A 15,873-nucleotide genomic window follows, 5' to 3' on the forward strand; every position below is an offset into this window, starting at 1 on the left:
TCATCACTCTCATCCATCATTTCAAGTGGATTTCGGTTCCTCTGTAACAATCACAACAAATGGCAGACATCCTCATCGCACGTCAACGGCGAAACTTGTCAATGAAGTCGGCCACTCTTCTCCATTGGCTGCGAGGACGATCTAGCCACGCCCACCTGACGCCTCGACCAGGCGCTGAGGTCCGTGGAGCAGTGAGTGACGTGCCCCCAGGGTGAGCGCGGGTTCAAGCCGCTCGCGGCAGTCGTGTGCGTGACTCGGCCGACGTGACTCCCACGGAGGTCGGCAAACTATTTGCAAGATAAATGACAGTTGATGTCCGACAACCACGACGACAGCCTCAAGCGTGACATGAAAATTAAGTGCGCGTGCGGATTGCAAGATTTTTTGCAGCTTTTCCCAACATGATTGTTGGTGGCCTTTGCCGTCTGACCTCATGAATGAATCAGGATTGTACTGCGATTGTGAGAACCTTCGATCTCGACAACGGATTCCGTGCGTGAAATCAGTTTTGTGTGTTGCTATCGAGGAGTGACTTAACTGAGTGAAAAAATGAAGTGAAATAAGATGATTGTCTGTCGAATAACATCAGCATGACTCGCATTCCTCAATTGGAATAATACCAGACGAAGTGCGTGCGCACAGCATTTCATTATCACTAAATCAAGATTGTTTTTTTCACGAACCTTGAGACAGACCATCGAGAAACCGTCACACATCTTGTGTAAGAAGGGCGGTGATCGAACTGTCATATTTGGTAGAGGAGGTGGGGTCACTGGAGATCGTTCCATCAAACGTGGATGTGGATATGTTGGTCTACCTGCAGGCGCGCGACACGTGAACACCTGTCATCGCATCTCTGCCACCAGCACCTGTAGCAAGATGGACAGCAGTCAGCAGCTAGTGGCGTGGATTATGTGGATTATGGTTGCAGGTAATCGTTGTCACATCCTCCATCAGTCCCTCTGTCCCACACACGTCCTCTCATTGATGATGATGATGATGAGAAACACCACTTCACCCTTTGTAACCCCTGTTACAGATCTTGCTTTTCTCCTGTAGTCAGCAGCACGTGACACTGAGGTGGTAGGTCACTTCACTAATGACACACGAAGGTTTGTGCCAAAAGGAAATGTAATACAAATTCTATTATTGGTGTTTCTGTTGTTGAGACAGACTATCACTTGTTTTTACAATTTTTGCTGTCACTACTTCTACTATTTCTTCCATTACAACTTCTACAGTTACTTCTACAGCTACTACATCTTCTGCTATTACTATTCCTAGAACAGTTAATTCTACCAGTACCGTTACTTCTATAATTACTATATATATTGTACTAGTGCTACTTCTGGAACTGCTACTTCTACCAGAGATTCTACTATTACTGCTTCTAGAATAGTTACTTCTACCATCACTGCTGCTCTACTACTGTCATCTCTACAATAAGTTTCTCACGTACAATGTTACATCGTTACACTTACTCTGCTACTACTACTACTGATGCTACTGATTCCTGCTACATGTACAGTACTACAATTCCTCCTACTGCAGTAGATGTCATTATTGTAGTTTTTCACAGTTGTCGGTCTCTGTAATTGTCTGACTGCCCGTGGTGGTTAGCGAGTGTGTTATAATAACAGGCGACCAACATCTGCGCACGCAGGTATGATGTACAGGTGCGCGCACCCTGCGACCCTGACAAAACCTAAAGTGTTTGTAGTCCGGGTAACCCTCCATCCCTTGTGCTCCCCCGCCTCCAGAACCAACCACCTGTGAGGCAGCAGCGAACCAAGAGAGGACCCAGTCCTCACCGCCATATTGTAGCATCACGTGACTCGGAGCCTCCATCACTTACACGGTGAACTCCAAAGTAACTTGAGAAAATGAGTTCTCTGAGCAGTTAAGGGGGTAGGTGGGGAGGAGAGCTCTCAATTCTTGAGGCAGAAGATCAGTAGTTTGAGAAAAATCTGCCCTCGTCTACCCCGCAACTTTCCGGCAGAACTGGGGGACTAATTATTGCTTAGTGGCGGAGGAGGCGGGTGACTAGGCCGAACCCTTGATAGAGTGAACCACTTACGTTTGCTCCGCCCGTGAGCACTGGGCTATGGCAACCTCTACCTTCACTTTATGAGCAGTTAGAAGCCGGTAACACTAGTCTCTCTTACTTTTCCATTCAACATATCCATTTCTTTCTTCCGCCCTCCATTCCTCTCGCCCTTATTCGTCCTTTATGCTTTTTTCTCCCTTATTCCTTCCTTTTTCTGTTTTTTTCTACTTTTATTCCTTCCTTTTTCAGTCTTTTCTACTTTTAATCCTTACTTTATTCCTTCCTTTTTCTCCTTCATTCATGCCTTCCTCCATTTCTTCCTATATTTCTTTTTATTGTGGCCTTTATTATTCCCTTTATTCCTTCCTTTCCACTTTCCGCCTCTCCTTCCATCGTACAGTCGAAAGCTGTCTTCACTGTATTTTCTTTTCAGCTCGTAAGCTCTGGCTAATGCCTGGAGTATGAAAGATTGTAATATCTGATGATGTGCTGGCGGTTGGTGACTGATGGGTAACATGCACGATTACAAGGGTTTTAATGCGAGAGACAGAGATAGCGCCACTCAACCTCTGACCCCGAGAGGCGCGGCCTGGGAGGTTCTCGCGTCTACAGGCGCTGTCTACGTGTGCACAGCCTCCTACACGAGTCCCCCATACACCCTATGGAACTCACCTGTCAGGCAGTTTTTATAAGCTGCTCCCACCCTTCACACCCTCTTCCCTCTGTCTACCTTCTCACTCTCTCACTCACACACTCAAGCACGCAAACACACTTGCATGCTCGCAAGCCTTGCATACTTTTTTTAAATTAAATGTAGTTAAGGTCGTGGGTTTTTACACAGATGTATTACAGGTTTATCGTCGAGCAACGATCGTGACAAAACTTTATCCTAATGTGCTTAGGCAGGTTGCTTACCCTTTCCAAAGGGGATTTACTTCGAAAACCACAGTAATGTAATACTGGCGACCATTGTCTGAAGTTTTGTTTTTGCAGTTTATTCGCAGACCAAAAAAAAAAAAAAAGAAAAAAAGAAAAAAGGAGGCTACAAGACAGACCTGTAACACAGCCAGCGATAATTTAGCGCATGCGCCAAGACCAGGAACCTGCTAATGCCTGCGACTATTTATAGCCATCTTAGCTGTCCTCTAGACTTAAGCTCTCAGCCTCTCCGTGCACCCGGCCCCAGACTTCTCAAAGAGTTTACGACAAGCTAATCTAGTTTAATGGAAGCTGGTTGTTTGGCGGGGCATTACCACACACAGGGTTAAACAAAAGGTGGATACCAGTGCTAATCAACTCTACGTCACCTCCCTACAGGACTCCCCACCCGGGGTAGCTGGAGTAGGTAGTAAGATAAGCGCGTGCTAATCTCAGGCTTCTATTAGCTGATGTACCCGGGGTAGCGGCACTGAGCTGTGTGTGTGTGTAGGCTGCTTGACTTCATGGCATCGTGTGAAGTTTCCAGCAAACACTACAGACACCGTGTGAAATGTTTTTCGAACCCTTCACCGTCCTTAGTGTCACAGTGAAATCGCGAAATTCACTCAAAAGTCAAAAGATGAGGAATTGTCCGCATCAGTGGGTCAGATAAAGGAGCAAAATTATTTCTTGGGTTTTTAAGAAGCTTCGGTGATTTATTTTCAGGGAGGACGGTAGGGTTGGAGGAAGGCAGAGAAATATTTGCTTAAAAGAATAGCCTGAGATTTAGTCTGGACAAGATGCTTCCTGTCTTTTTTGTGACAGTGCAGTTACCTTGGTTACATAATGCATGTAACATGGCTTCCTCAAACATTTTATCTCTTCTTCATCCTTTCTAGCCCTTGAGCCTTTTATCCATCCAGATCTTTCCTTGTCGCTACTTTTCTTCTATCCATACATTTCCTTTCACCATCTTACTGTTTCTTTCTGTTTGAGGCATATCCTTTTCCTCTTTTTTTTGTTTTTCTTTTTTCACTCTCTGCTCTTTTTTCAGTCCTTTTTCGTTTTGTTTTCCTTTATTTACTTTTTTATTTCGTCCGCAAGTGCGCGCGCTCGCACACACACACACACGAATCGAATGGTGAGATTTTTTTTTTGTTTGGATCTTTGCACACGGACCCACAGAACTCGCACGACCCCAACTTCCTGTTGCTCGCGCACTACCTGTCCCTTCACCTCTCTTTGGACCTGCGCCCCCTGGCGGCAGACTTCTCCCGTCATGTTCAGCCTGCACTCACCTGACCCCATCACAGCCCCTTCCACACCTGACGGGTGTTTCTGGTTCAACGGTTGAACCCGCAGACGGGCGGCTGTCTGACCGGACACAAGGAGACTGTGAGTTGACAGACGACCTGCTCTAATGACTGCTAAAGGGTTTGCTGCTACCTGCTAACTGGCCCCTGCTAAAGCCCTCATCTCTCGATAATTGATAGGATTAGTCCCCAGACACCCGCACATGGTCTCAGGACCCGGTAGGTCGGGTAGGTCTAGTGTCTACCATCACAATAACTGACTGATTCGTGGTAAGTACCCGGTAGGATGGTGAAGAGAGAGAGAGCGGACATGGCTCACTAGCTGGTCATCATGTCCTACCTCACACATCGTGTTGACACTACCGCCAGGTGGGGTCCCCTACCCACAGCTCGTGCTAAATGTGTCGCTGACGTCCTCTCCAGCCAATCAGCTGCAAACTAGAAAACATTTACTTGTTTGGCAAGCAAGCCATCAAACACGCACACAACAGGCTCTGTCGGATGTTTTACAGTCAAATTACTTGTGTAAAGGGGCAAAAGTTTCATGATAATAATTTCCTTTGGTAATTCTGATAATTGTAAGAATATTTGTTATTTTACAAGTGTGATTACAATTATGTTTAAGTTTTTTTTAGGTTGGCCTATTTACAAAAATTTCGCCTTCATTTTCTACCATTGTGAGTTCTGGATGTCGTCTGTCAGCCCTAAACTTTCTCTTGCCTCTCACACTAGAAATTATAGCTGTGCGGAACGAATAAAGAAGGGCACTAAAGGGTTAAAATGAAACGAAAGAACATAGATGGAAATAAGGGGTTAAGTCGGGGGTTTCATTCTATGAAAGGAGATTGTATAGACGGTTTTACACTAGTTGCTGTGGGTTTTTTTGCTGTTAAGTCTCGGTTGATGAAGAGGAAACAGATGCACACTGGGAATAGATGGACAGGTGAATAATCAGCGAAATCAGAGAGAGAGAAACACGTGCTCACAGAAGGAGACACAAACAACCATACAAGCATCCGAACAGACAGAAATAAGAAGAGAGGATGGATGTACCCCATGTGATATCCAATCTAAAGACAATGTTTTAACAAGAAACTTTCCTTTCACCATGACACTGGGTTATCCCCCGCTATCAGACTGTTACTTCAGTTGATGCAATTATCTCTCTTTGAAGTTGGAACAAAGAGCATTCTATCTACCTCCTCGTGCAAATCTGTTTACAGCCCGTTAATTCCAAGGTTTGTGTGTGTCTGATGACAGCCACCCCGATCACGTGATCAGAAACAAGTCACCTCTGACCCCGGGGCCGCCATAAACCTTTGTCTTGTAGAGGCGGGAGCTACACGTGGCCTTCTATCTGTCGGAGGATGATCCTGGCTTCCTCAATAAACCCTGCAACTATCGCAACAGTAAATTGTCCCGGTGAACCACTTCCGTTGTCTTCAGATTAGCCTGGCAACTTCATCACCTCCTTAAACAGATTACTTGGGCAACTTATCGCACACAACTACCTCCCTACTTAACCTTACACTACTTTCAGTTCTTCTCTCCCCTTCTCTCCCTCCCTTCCTCATTCGCCCTGTAATCACAGTTGTGGTGACGGAGCACATTTCTGACTAGAGGTCAAAGATTATCCATCCATCGAGGCTGTGAAGTCAGTGGAATGTCCGCCTGTAAGTGTGTTTGGCCTATTCGAAGAAAATCAAATTCCGGGGGGTACTTCTTACACGTTGAACTATTCGTCGTTTACAGATCATGCGGCCTCTTAATGATGATGATTATTATATTTTTATTTATTATTATAGTTTGATAAGAATGATTACAATTGCTTTCCATAGAATGACCCTGGACAACTAGAATCGGTGAGTGAGTGAGTGAGTGAGTGAGGGAGGGAGAGTTTTATGCGACAATCCAGCTAAACAAAGAGGACAGCCTCATGATGGGGGACAGTTGACAGTCTTCTAACGACAGACGCCAGTGCTCCAGTCCTTCCCAACCTGCTTGGCAGCTCATTCCTTGTGCAAACACCCGGCAGGAAATAGCAACTGGCTGCAGTGCGCATGTCAGCACACGCTCTCTGGCCTCGTTGTAGTTCTAACATGCTGAAGTGCCCGGATGTGGGCACAAGCAATGGCACCACCCGGCGCGATCGCTCAGTTGAGAAGGCGTGGACCGGGTGCCAGACCCGGGTGTCCGGGGATCCACCCGAATGACACAAAAACGCCAGGACGTCAATGGAGTCAAACAAACGGAAGTGAAATCCATTGGCTGCTGCTCAGTGGGTGTGGAGAGGAAGTCGGGGTCCACCCAGCCAAGTAGGTCCTACAGACCTATATACATGTCAGTCGTGTGTAAATGTCGGCAGGAGGCAGCGAGCAGCCGCCATCACCACTGACTTGTAGCGCTCGCTACTCTCCCCTTATCTTTATGTCGTCTGCTACTCGGTCAACGGACTCCGGGGGTAGAGGCTCCAGGGTACGAACCTCTGGTGTATACGATGAGCACTGTGGTGTGACACAAGAGGCGACATTGCTCTGTATGTGTGGGTACAATCTTACCTGTAGTGTAGGAGATGTTGCAACTAAGCTGGTTTGTTTTTCTTCTTGGTTTTGTTTTTGGGTTTTTTGTTGTTGTTTGGGTTTTTGTGGTTTTTTTGTTGTTGGTTTTTTTTTGCTGTTTGGTTTTTTTTAGGTCTTTGGGTTTGTTTTGTTTGTTTGTTTTTTGTTTGTTTTTTTGGTTGGGGGGGGGGGTTGGGTTTTTTTGTGTGTTTTTTGTTTTTTTTTGGTTGTTTTTTGTTTTTGTTTTGTTTTGTTTTTTTGTTTTGTTTTTTTTTTTGCTTTTGCCAGAGAGATAATTGGTTTTAAAGAAAAACGCTTTCCTCTTAGTCGGGTTACCACTGCAGCCGACAGAAAAACTGCACAAATCAAGAAGAAATCGAATGAAGCCAGGCAAAGAAATTAAACAGAAAGAAACGGGTCAAGGATAAATAAGTCGAACAAATATGAAAAAAATGAGTAAAATAAAAACTGAGCCAGCGTACTGATGTAAAAAAATTAAAAAAAGATAAGAAATACAAAACAAGTACAAAATAAACAATTTGAGAAAAAAAAAAAACCAAACGGAACAAACAAAAACAAGAAATTAAGCAGCCAGTAAAACACTTAACTAGTAATCAAAGCCAGACAAGGAGTAAGAGACCAAACAGAAACTTAACAATAAGATACCAAACAAATAATTAAAAAATCGGCATGAAAAAAACTCATAAACACTAATAAATCGCGAAAAAAAACAAGTACTATTAACCAAACCAAACAAACAATAAGAAACTGAACAGGTAAAGAAAAAAACCAACAGGAGCTGAAAAAAAAGCCCCAATAAGATATTGAACAAAGAGAAACTGAAAAAGAAAGCCAACAAACAGAAAGCAGCTGTTTCTGCAGCATTGATCGACATCTCAACTCAAAACATCAAATAAACAAGACTAGAGCAGGTGAGTGAGCACGAGTATTGTATAGTCTGTCCTGACATCAACCTGCTCGCCGACTGACTAACTCAGGGTTAGTAGCTACGACCGTCATGCAAGCCGCCACAGAGCTAAACTGTTCGTCAGTCGCGCCTGTCCGCCCTGTCGCCATCATCTGCTGCAGCTGCTCAGCCGTTGGTGTTTCACGCCGCGTCAGCAGCTGGTACAGCATCACAGCCAGCCTCGCACTGCCATCCCGCCAAACACCAACGACCGTTGGCACGGGCACCCGGAATAATTGAGCAGTATCTTTCGCGAGCTGTGCCACGATGCAAACATCGACTGAGGAGATAAACACGCTGACGTCATCCCCGCCATCGTGCCATCACGGGGAGGCAACTTATCGTGTCTCTCGATGCACGGGTTAGCTACCTTTGCACCCATTCCAGCAAGAGTAGCCGCCATCTACTTAGAGTCGAGATGAACGTAGTCGAGGAGCGGGGCTGACGTTGATGGGATGTGCGCATGTCTGGACGTAAACAACGTCATAAAAACTGTCCAATTAGACTGCACTTCGCGGAGCAATCGTTGCGGAAATCGCAAGAAATCCCGCGCATGCGTGCTCGCGCGAGAGCTTGGCGAGAGTTGGTGCGGCAGGTGTTGGAGCTGTAAACGGGAAGAGATACTATTCGTCACGTGACCATGTCAAGTGGGTGGAGGGGAGCACGACTAGAGGAATGTGAGGGGGAGGGAGGGAGGACTGCAATAAGTGGGGAGGTGCAAGACTGGGAGGATGGCCAGGATCGGTCCACCCGGTTATTACCCGGTTATTACACTTGCAGGGTGCCATTATGATCTGAGGCGGTGAGAGTTGTGTGGAGAGCCATCTACACCCGACATTTTTTACTGACTTTGTACACCTGGGTTGTCGCTAGGCAACAGCAAGTCTACTGAAGTCCTACACCAGCTGCTAGTGTTTAGCTGTCCAGTCGACACAGTCCGGAAATTCTTCTTTCTTGGAGTGCGTCGGCCTTGCTTATTCTTGCGATTAATGACAATTATTTTTTGTGTTTTATTTCGTGCAACCCTTGCTGCTCAACATCCTTCAATATTTACCTGCAGGATCTCAACCCCTGTAGTCTATTGCTACTAACATGAAAATACATGCAACTGTAATGTTTCCAGCATCACTGTCGGTTGTTATTATTATCATCAGAGAGCAGAGATGTCAAAGGAATCTTCGAGAAACCATGAGACATTCTTGCTGACGTTTAAAGCTGTTGCGAAATATTTATAAGACTAATTTGAGTAATATAAAATAATAACAGGAATCCGAACAGATAGGCAAGAATTTTACTTTCAACTATTGAGGGAAAAAAATCAAATATTTTGAAACTTGTTCCTTTTCACTACACCTGCCGCTCAGCTCGGGGACGATGGAATCTAAGCCGCCATTTTGCTTCCACATGAAATCCAAGGTTTTGGTGATTTTAATTATGTTTAACTACAAAGAACCATCCAAGGTAGAGACAAACCTACTCAGATACTTCTTCCTTCCTTTTTTCCAAGAAGAGACAACTTCTGGGTTATTTTCAAGGTGGCAGTTTACTTTTATCGGAGATTTAGTAATCAAATCCCTTTTGTGGCCTCGTTTGATTGCCTCCCTTCGTAATTTCAACCACATGTCTCACGCCAGAAAAGCGGGTGGGGGAGATCACTCAACCGGCTCTCCTCGTAATGGACGCCGCAGTTATCTGCCCCTCAGACAGCTGATACGCACCGAAAGGAAGATGGCGCTGGGTGGCTCGGATGCTGTGCCCCTGGAATGCAATTTAGACAGACGAACCACGTGGCCCGTCTCTGGATGGCCCTCGGGATCCGCGATTCAACAGGTGACCTGAACATCCCACAAAGGAAGAATAAATCACGTTTATCAACCTGGCCTGACACCCGGTGTACCTCGCTGGCTTCTGAAATTGTGCGTGGTTTTGATCATAAGCACTAATAAGGGGAAATCGGGGGCCTGCGCGGCTCTGTTCTCATTACGTGACTCACTCTCCTCCACGGAGGCGCGCGCTCGTCGCGACGTAACACGAATTACGTCTAGACGTTACACGCTGGCCGCCATTATCAGGGCTTTGAAGGGGCCACGATGCTCTTTTAATTGCAGCAACTTTTCAGGTTTTGAGGAAGAAGAAATCCACTTTGCTGGAAAATTATTTTCGCACTCTAAGCATTATCACGTGACGTTCAGGTAAACAGGTTACAGGTACCATGCTAAGGACACCCTTCTGTCACTATCTTGAAAAAAATGAAGAGCTTAGATGGCTTAGAACATAGTTTTTAAATATGCCATAGCTTGATAGATGGTTTCAAGAGAAGTTGTTGCCATGTTGGAAACAATGCCTTGCTCAGTCAGGAAGTCAATCAGATGGTGGTGTCATCGACTGGACACACGGTGAAACATCTTGGCTGCAAAAGAACCCGTTGTCTTCTACCCCAGACTCCATGAAGAACTGCTGGGTCTCTATTTTAAGTCCTTTGCAGTTCTTTTCTTCGCCAAAAAAAGAAACTCGTTTCCAGGTTGATAAGAAACACAGACGAAGCTGGTGTCCAGGTCAACAGGACGAAGCCTTGGTGGAGAAAACCCTAGATGCAGTAAACTGTAGAATAAAACCTGTTCTGTGGGGCTAGTCTCTATGGGAGGTGACTGCCATGCTGTTCCTTGGCATAATCATCGTCTCGTTTATCGTGCAGGTGTGGCCTCTCATTAATCAGATGAGAAATCTGCGGAAAGATTGGAGAGGCAACATTGTCTCCTTAAAAACTCCCCGGAGTCCGTGATTAGACTTTCACCGCCGTTGGCTGGGTGTGAGTGTGGGCTGGGTGTAGTGTGGGGGAGATTACTCCCAACTGATGAATCTCTGGAAGTGGCTGTAAGTGTGTGTTAAATGGTGTTTTGACACAGAATGTGTGGCGCCAGATTAAACTCTGAAACCATTAGATGGACACAAACCAATGAAGTTGGTGTTTGTAGCCTGGCATGCCAATAATTAGGTCTTAAAGCAGACTTGGAATTTCGGATATGTATGGGAGGTGTTCGCATAGATAAATTTGAAATCCCTAAATAGTTTTTGTTTCCTTTCTCATGTTTTGGTTATTATATTTCCTTCACATTATTTTTCATGTATTTATTATTTTACTTTGAAGCATTTCTCGTGGATTATCACAAACGCGACAATGGACGCCAAAAGAACTCATTTAGTTTGTTTGACTTTTTCGATTCAGCCAGGAAAAGAAGGAAATAAAAGTAAGGCACAAAAGATAAAACTGAAAATTTCTTAAAGCCTTCAAATTGAGGCCAAATTTGGGTCACTGCCACACACTTCAGATGCCCAATGGCGTTGTCATGTCCTCAAGATGTCGGGTCTGGTAAAAATCCACAGAAAACTGTCTTGAGTCAATGTATATTTAAAATCCTTGACGTCACTGACAGTCACGTGGAACAGAGTCCATGTTGAGGTGACTGTTCATTGTCTTGACACTACAACGACTGTGGGTTGCAGGAGCCATAGCAACGCCAAAGGACGTCGCCCCGCACCACGTGTACCGCGAGGACTGGAAGGAACGCAGCTGCAGCGCCATCTTGCGGCGCGTGACGCAGCGACACGTAGAAGTGGAGATGCCGCCGCAGCTGGATGGTCTGTGGACGTCTCACAGGTAAGTCTCACCGCCCACTCTTTGTGCCACTTTATTGCTTGTTTGTTTGTTTGCTTGCTTGTTTGTTTGTTTGTTTGCTTGTCTGTTTGTTGGACCAAGGACAGCACAAAAATAATGAAATAAAATTGAGATATAATTAGAAATCAACTCTGCCCAATAACCAACAGGCTCCTCTCTGGTCTCGACCCCCCGCTATACATTTCTGTGTGGTCGTGAACTCCTTCCGCTCATTTGTTGAGAAAATAATCCCAGCGTGCATGTAAAAAATATCTGTGCACATGTATATCATCTCCCATATGTCAGAAACCGCACTGGCTTGTTTACACACAAAATATGGACCAATCAGCTTGGGCGAGCAAGATCGTAAATAACAATTACGACTGCGCATGTGCGGGTGAAGGATGACTAAGAACAAGCAGCTAATGGTCATCCGACACTTGGCAGTCCTCGGCTCTCCACCTCCTGACAGCTGCTGTTGTGTCGAGCGAGTTAGGTCTGCTCTCACAGCCACGAGATGCTCACAAGCGAGATAACTCGCCTCAAGGAACTCAAGCCACGGGTGTGTTCACTTCGAGGCTGACAACAAGTTTCTGTTGTAATTTCCAGTTTGTGACAGACAGACAGACAGTTGTAGCCTCGAGTGGAACGGTTGAGAAGACGCTCCACCTGTCAGTGTTACCTTTGTGCAGACTAGACTATCAAGATGTTTGTATATCACACTCACATATATATGAGAATGTTAACACACATTTGTAAAACAAATTCTCTGTAACATCCATTGTGTGGCCGGTCGGCTGTTTGCTAGTTGAGATGTTTGTCGGTGTGACTGACTGCATGTACAGCATCAACCTCAACATTGTGCGATGTGTCGGCGAACTGTTTGTTTTTTGCCAAACTTTCCGTTGGCGATGCTTGCACAAGTCGTGAAGCTCGTGAAGAAGTTCTCACTTTCATTCAGCTCCATGAACAGTCTGTGATTTACATAAACATACAGCAGGCGGCGAGCCTTTCATCTCCAGTGCTGGTCACGGACACGTGGCCACTTGTCGCCCACCTGAGTGTTACCTGTGTTACCTGCACTCAGCATCAGGTGGTCCAACCGATACGCGCCGTCGCTTGCCTTGCACTGTGTACCCGGGATACACATCCACCCCGCCCCCACTCTACAGGCCGGGTACATCTCCTCTCACAGCAACCACACCCGAGCTTACGTAGTCAACGCATTTGACATCGTCAACATTAGATGACTGATAACACATACATCAACAACAAAAATGTTGATTGTAATGGAATCTGACTTGGAACCTAGACCTACTTTGAAACTCACGTGATACCCAACTACATACACTGTATATGTTTATCAACATTGCATTCTGAACAATGACTGATAAAGGTCGGGAAGTTTATTCCGCTACACGGGTTTTGAACCTGGAAACAAACCTTTGGATTCGGAGGTAATTGCTCTAACAACGAGGCTGTCCGTTCCCCCGTGAAAGGGACTTTATTTCAAGGCTCAAACATATTATAATTATAATTTGTTTGAATGTGAGTGGCAGTTGGAGCTTGTCAGTGCAAGTTCTGTTGTCAGAGACAAGCCCACAGCCTGCGGCAGGCAGGAAGGGAGAAGCCGGCATGAGGTAAGTGCAGGCCTCACTGCCACAGGAATGTGAGAGGCGGAGACTGCACCGGAGAAAGAAAGGTCACGTGTCTATCTTTCTCTTTGAAGCTGCCGAGGCAGAACTGTGTTACCTATCATTCTGAGACCATTACACCTCGCGGATGTTTGGCCAGCACCCGGTGGTGTTCCCGTCTCACAAGCCCCTTGTTTGAGTCGCTACACCTGAGTCTTTCTCTCTGTCTTTCTTTCTCTTTCTTTCTCTCTCTCACACACGTTCTGTCATTCTGTGAGTCACGAGGCTGTATTCTTTATACGTTTGTCAGTAAACACTACTCACGAGAAACCCTTACACTCAAAACATGTTTTCGTACACCAGATGCCTCAGGAGATCGCTGTAAGAGATAAATTTGTGATTAGAATGTTTTGTTTTGCTCTTCTTTAATAAGAAATATTCAAGTCATTATTTACAAGACTTTGTTTTATTTTTATCTCCAATTCACAGCAGTTGCCGATAAACATAAAACGCAAACAAAAGACAAACAGGAAATTTTTCTTTCTTCAAAAATTAATTTAATTTCGCACAAACATTCATCAAGCACTTAAAATAAGACAAACATGTAATGTAAGAAGGAATTCCAGAAATTATCTGAATTCTCTCTTTTAAAAAAAGTAATTCATGTTCTGCAGACTCTGATCTCACTTGTTACTGAAGACCGCCATGATTACATAACAAACCATAATGAAATTGAGATTAGAAAGTCAAGAAAACTGAAATTTAGTCTCTTTTTTCTTGACAGTCAAAGTTATTGTTCTTTACTCTCCTCACAGACTGTCGCCTGGACACCCGGGTCTAGCGATGGCAATGTTTACAAGCCCAACATGTCTCATTACAGGACGAATATGTTCTCTACCAAAACATTTATTTCACGTCGCTCGCCAAGTCTCGGAAATGGAGGCGAGAAAATGGACTGAAGCTGTGTCCATACGCACAGGGTGACCGTATTTTTCCACAAAATATTCCTGCGTTTACCCTCGGCGTCAGCAGGTGGGAGGGAGTCTGATTGTTAAGACGCGATTTCCCCCCGCGTGCACCGCCGAGCCTGACCCCGGTTGACCCCGCGAGTGTGTTTGACGTCAGCTTCGCCAGCTCCCTCCCGTCCTTAAATGTTGAACAAAGGTTGGTTTGCCGCCAGGACCAGCGCCATCTACGCCGACACCACCACAAGGGTTAATCAGTCTTTTGTGTCCCGGGGGTAACGGCGATTGCTAACTGCCGGAGTGTTTTGATATCTACAATCTTTTTTTTCTCATTCATTTCTGACCCCACTCCACCATCACCTCCTCCTCCCATATACCACAAAAACTTTTCTTTTTTCAATGTCTCAACGGTGGTCCCTAAAATTAGCTCTTCATTATTATGGGGAGTTTAAAGACCACTGACATTCTTTTCTTTTTTGATCATTTTTTCTCGGTGAGACCCTGTGTGTGTGGGTTTGTTTTTGTTTGTTTGTTTTTTGTTTTTTTTTGGGGGGAGGCATTTTTAAATATGTTTGTGTCCTGAAACTCGCAAGCACTCAAAACCAACAACAAATAAATCTCCACGACCACTACCACAGCCTGTACGAGCAGCATCCGCATCTTGCACTTGCTGTGCGCTGGCTGACCTTTCACCTCCCTGTGCACTAACTTGTTTGACGGCTCTGACGATAACCAGTGAACGTGCTTAGTCATCTGGAAAGCTCCATCTTTCGTCCATCAAGGAATGATAGTGGGTGGTCACCTCGCAGGCTGTGTGTCCAAGACGAAGCACCTATCTCGGGTAGCAGGTGAGGAATGATCTCGATAACGAAACTGGAAACTGTCGGAGAGTCGGACACCTTGGGTAGTCTACCTTTCATGCCCTCGACTGGAAAAAGTCATCAAGGGTCACGCTATTAGAGCACTCGCCGAGGTCATCCAATTTCTTACAACTGATAAGGTGGGAATTGATGTAGTGAGGGAAGTCCGGTGAGTCTCTGTGCCTCAGTGAGGATGGTGAGGCTGCTGAGATGAAGACCCTCTGGTATACATTCTTCGAGCACGTGGCACCTTGAGACACCTGTCAGAAGGTAGTGGTTGAAAGTTGGTGAGAGTCTGTACTAATGTGATTTGCCATCTTTGTGACTGCATGGAGATACAATCACAGAGTGACGGTTGTGTTTTGCCCGTTATCTAGCTTGACCTCTTTGATGACCCTGGCCACCCTTGCCTCGTCTTGGACGAGGTGGTCATACTAGGCAATACTTTCAACAAAGGACCTGAATACTGCATCCAGCTCCTCAAATGACATCAAAGCTGCGAAGTTTCCATTGAAATCTCTGACAGGCCTTACTGTCAGCATCATTTCATGATGAGAGGAAAGCCGTCCATCCATGATCATGCCAAGGTTCTTACAACTGGAAGCCTTCTGCACTTCTTCTTGATTCTGAGTGACAGACAGAGAAGTGTAGTGTCATCTCTTTCATCAAGTCCTCTACCAAAGCTCGTCTCTTTGTTTTTTCCAACAGTCAGCTCGTGAAAGATGTGATCAGACTATCCTCCAGCTCCCCCATGTATGTCAGGGACTGTTCATCTCAGCAGGCCACAGTCTGTACATTTCTCATTATATTAAAATGTTTTATATTTATATTCTGTACCACTACCTATTACTGTACATAATTTTATCAGGTGTCTCACTATTATTGTAGGCAGCAGACCGACAGACCATACACTGGGAACGATGTGAACAGTTTCCCACTCACCGCGTGTTTGCTCC

The 15,873-nt window shown here is 45.3% G+C and overlaps 1 protein-coding gene across 1 annotated transcript in view; it reads left to right on the forward strand.

Annotated features, from left to right (window-relative positions):
- Positions 1-206: 206 nt before the first annotated feature.
- Positions 207-15,873, forward strand: part of LOC112577307 (protein APCDD1-like) — a 35,285-nt gene continuing 19,618 nt past the window's right edge. Inside the window, exons 1-2 of the mRNA XM_025260363.1 lie at positions 207-931; positions 11,308-11,461. Of these exons, the coding sequence (XP_025116148.1) occupies positions 880-931; positions 11,308-11,461 (206 nt within the window). The 5' untranslated portion in view covers positions 207-879. The remainder of the gene's footprint in view (positions 932-11,307; positions 11,462-15,873) is intronic.

This window comes from Pomacea canaliculata, linkage group LG12, assembly GCF_003073045.1.
Source record: "Pomacea canaliculata isolate SZHN2017 linkage group LG12, ASM307304v1, whole genome shotgun sequence".
In the NCBI taxonomy this organism is placed as follows: Eukaryota; Metazoa; Mollusca; class Gastropoda; order Architaenioglossa; family Ampullariidae; genus Pomacea; species Pomacea canaliculata.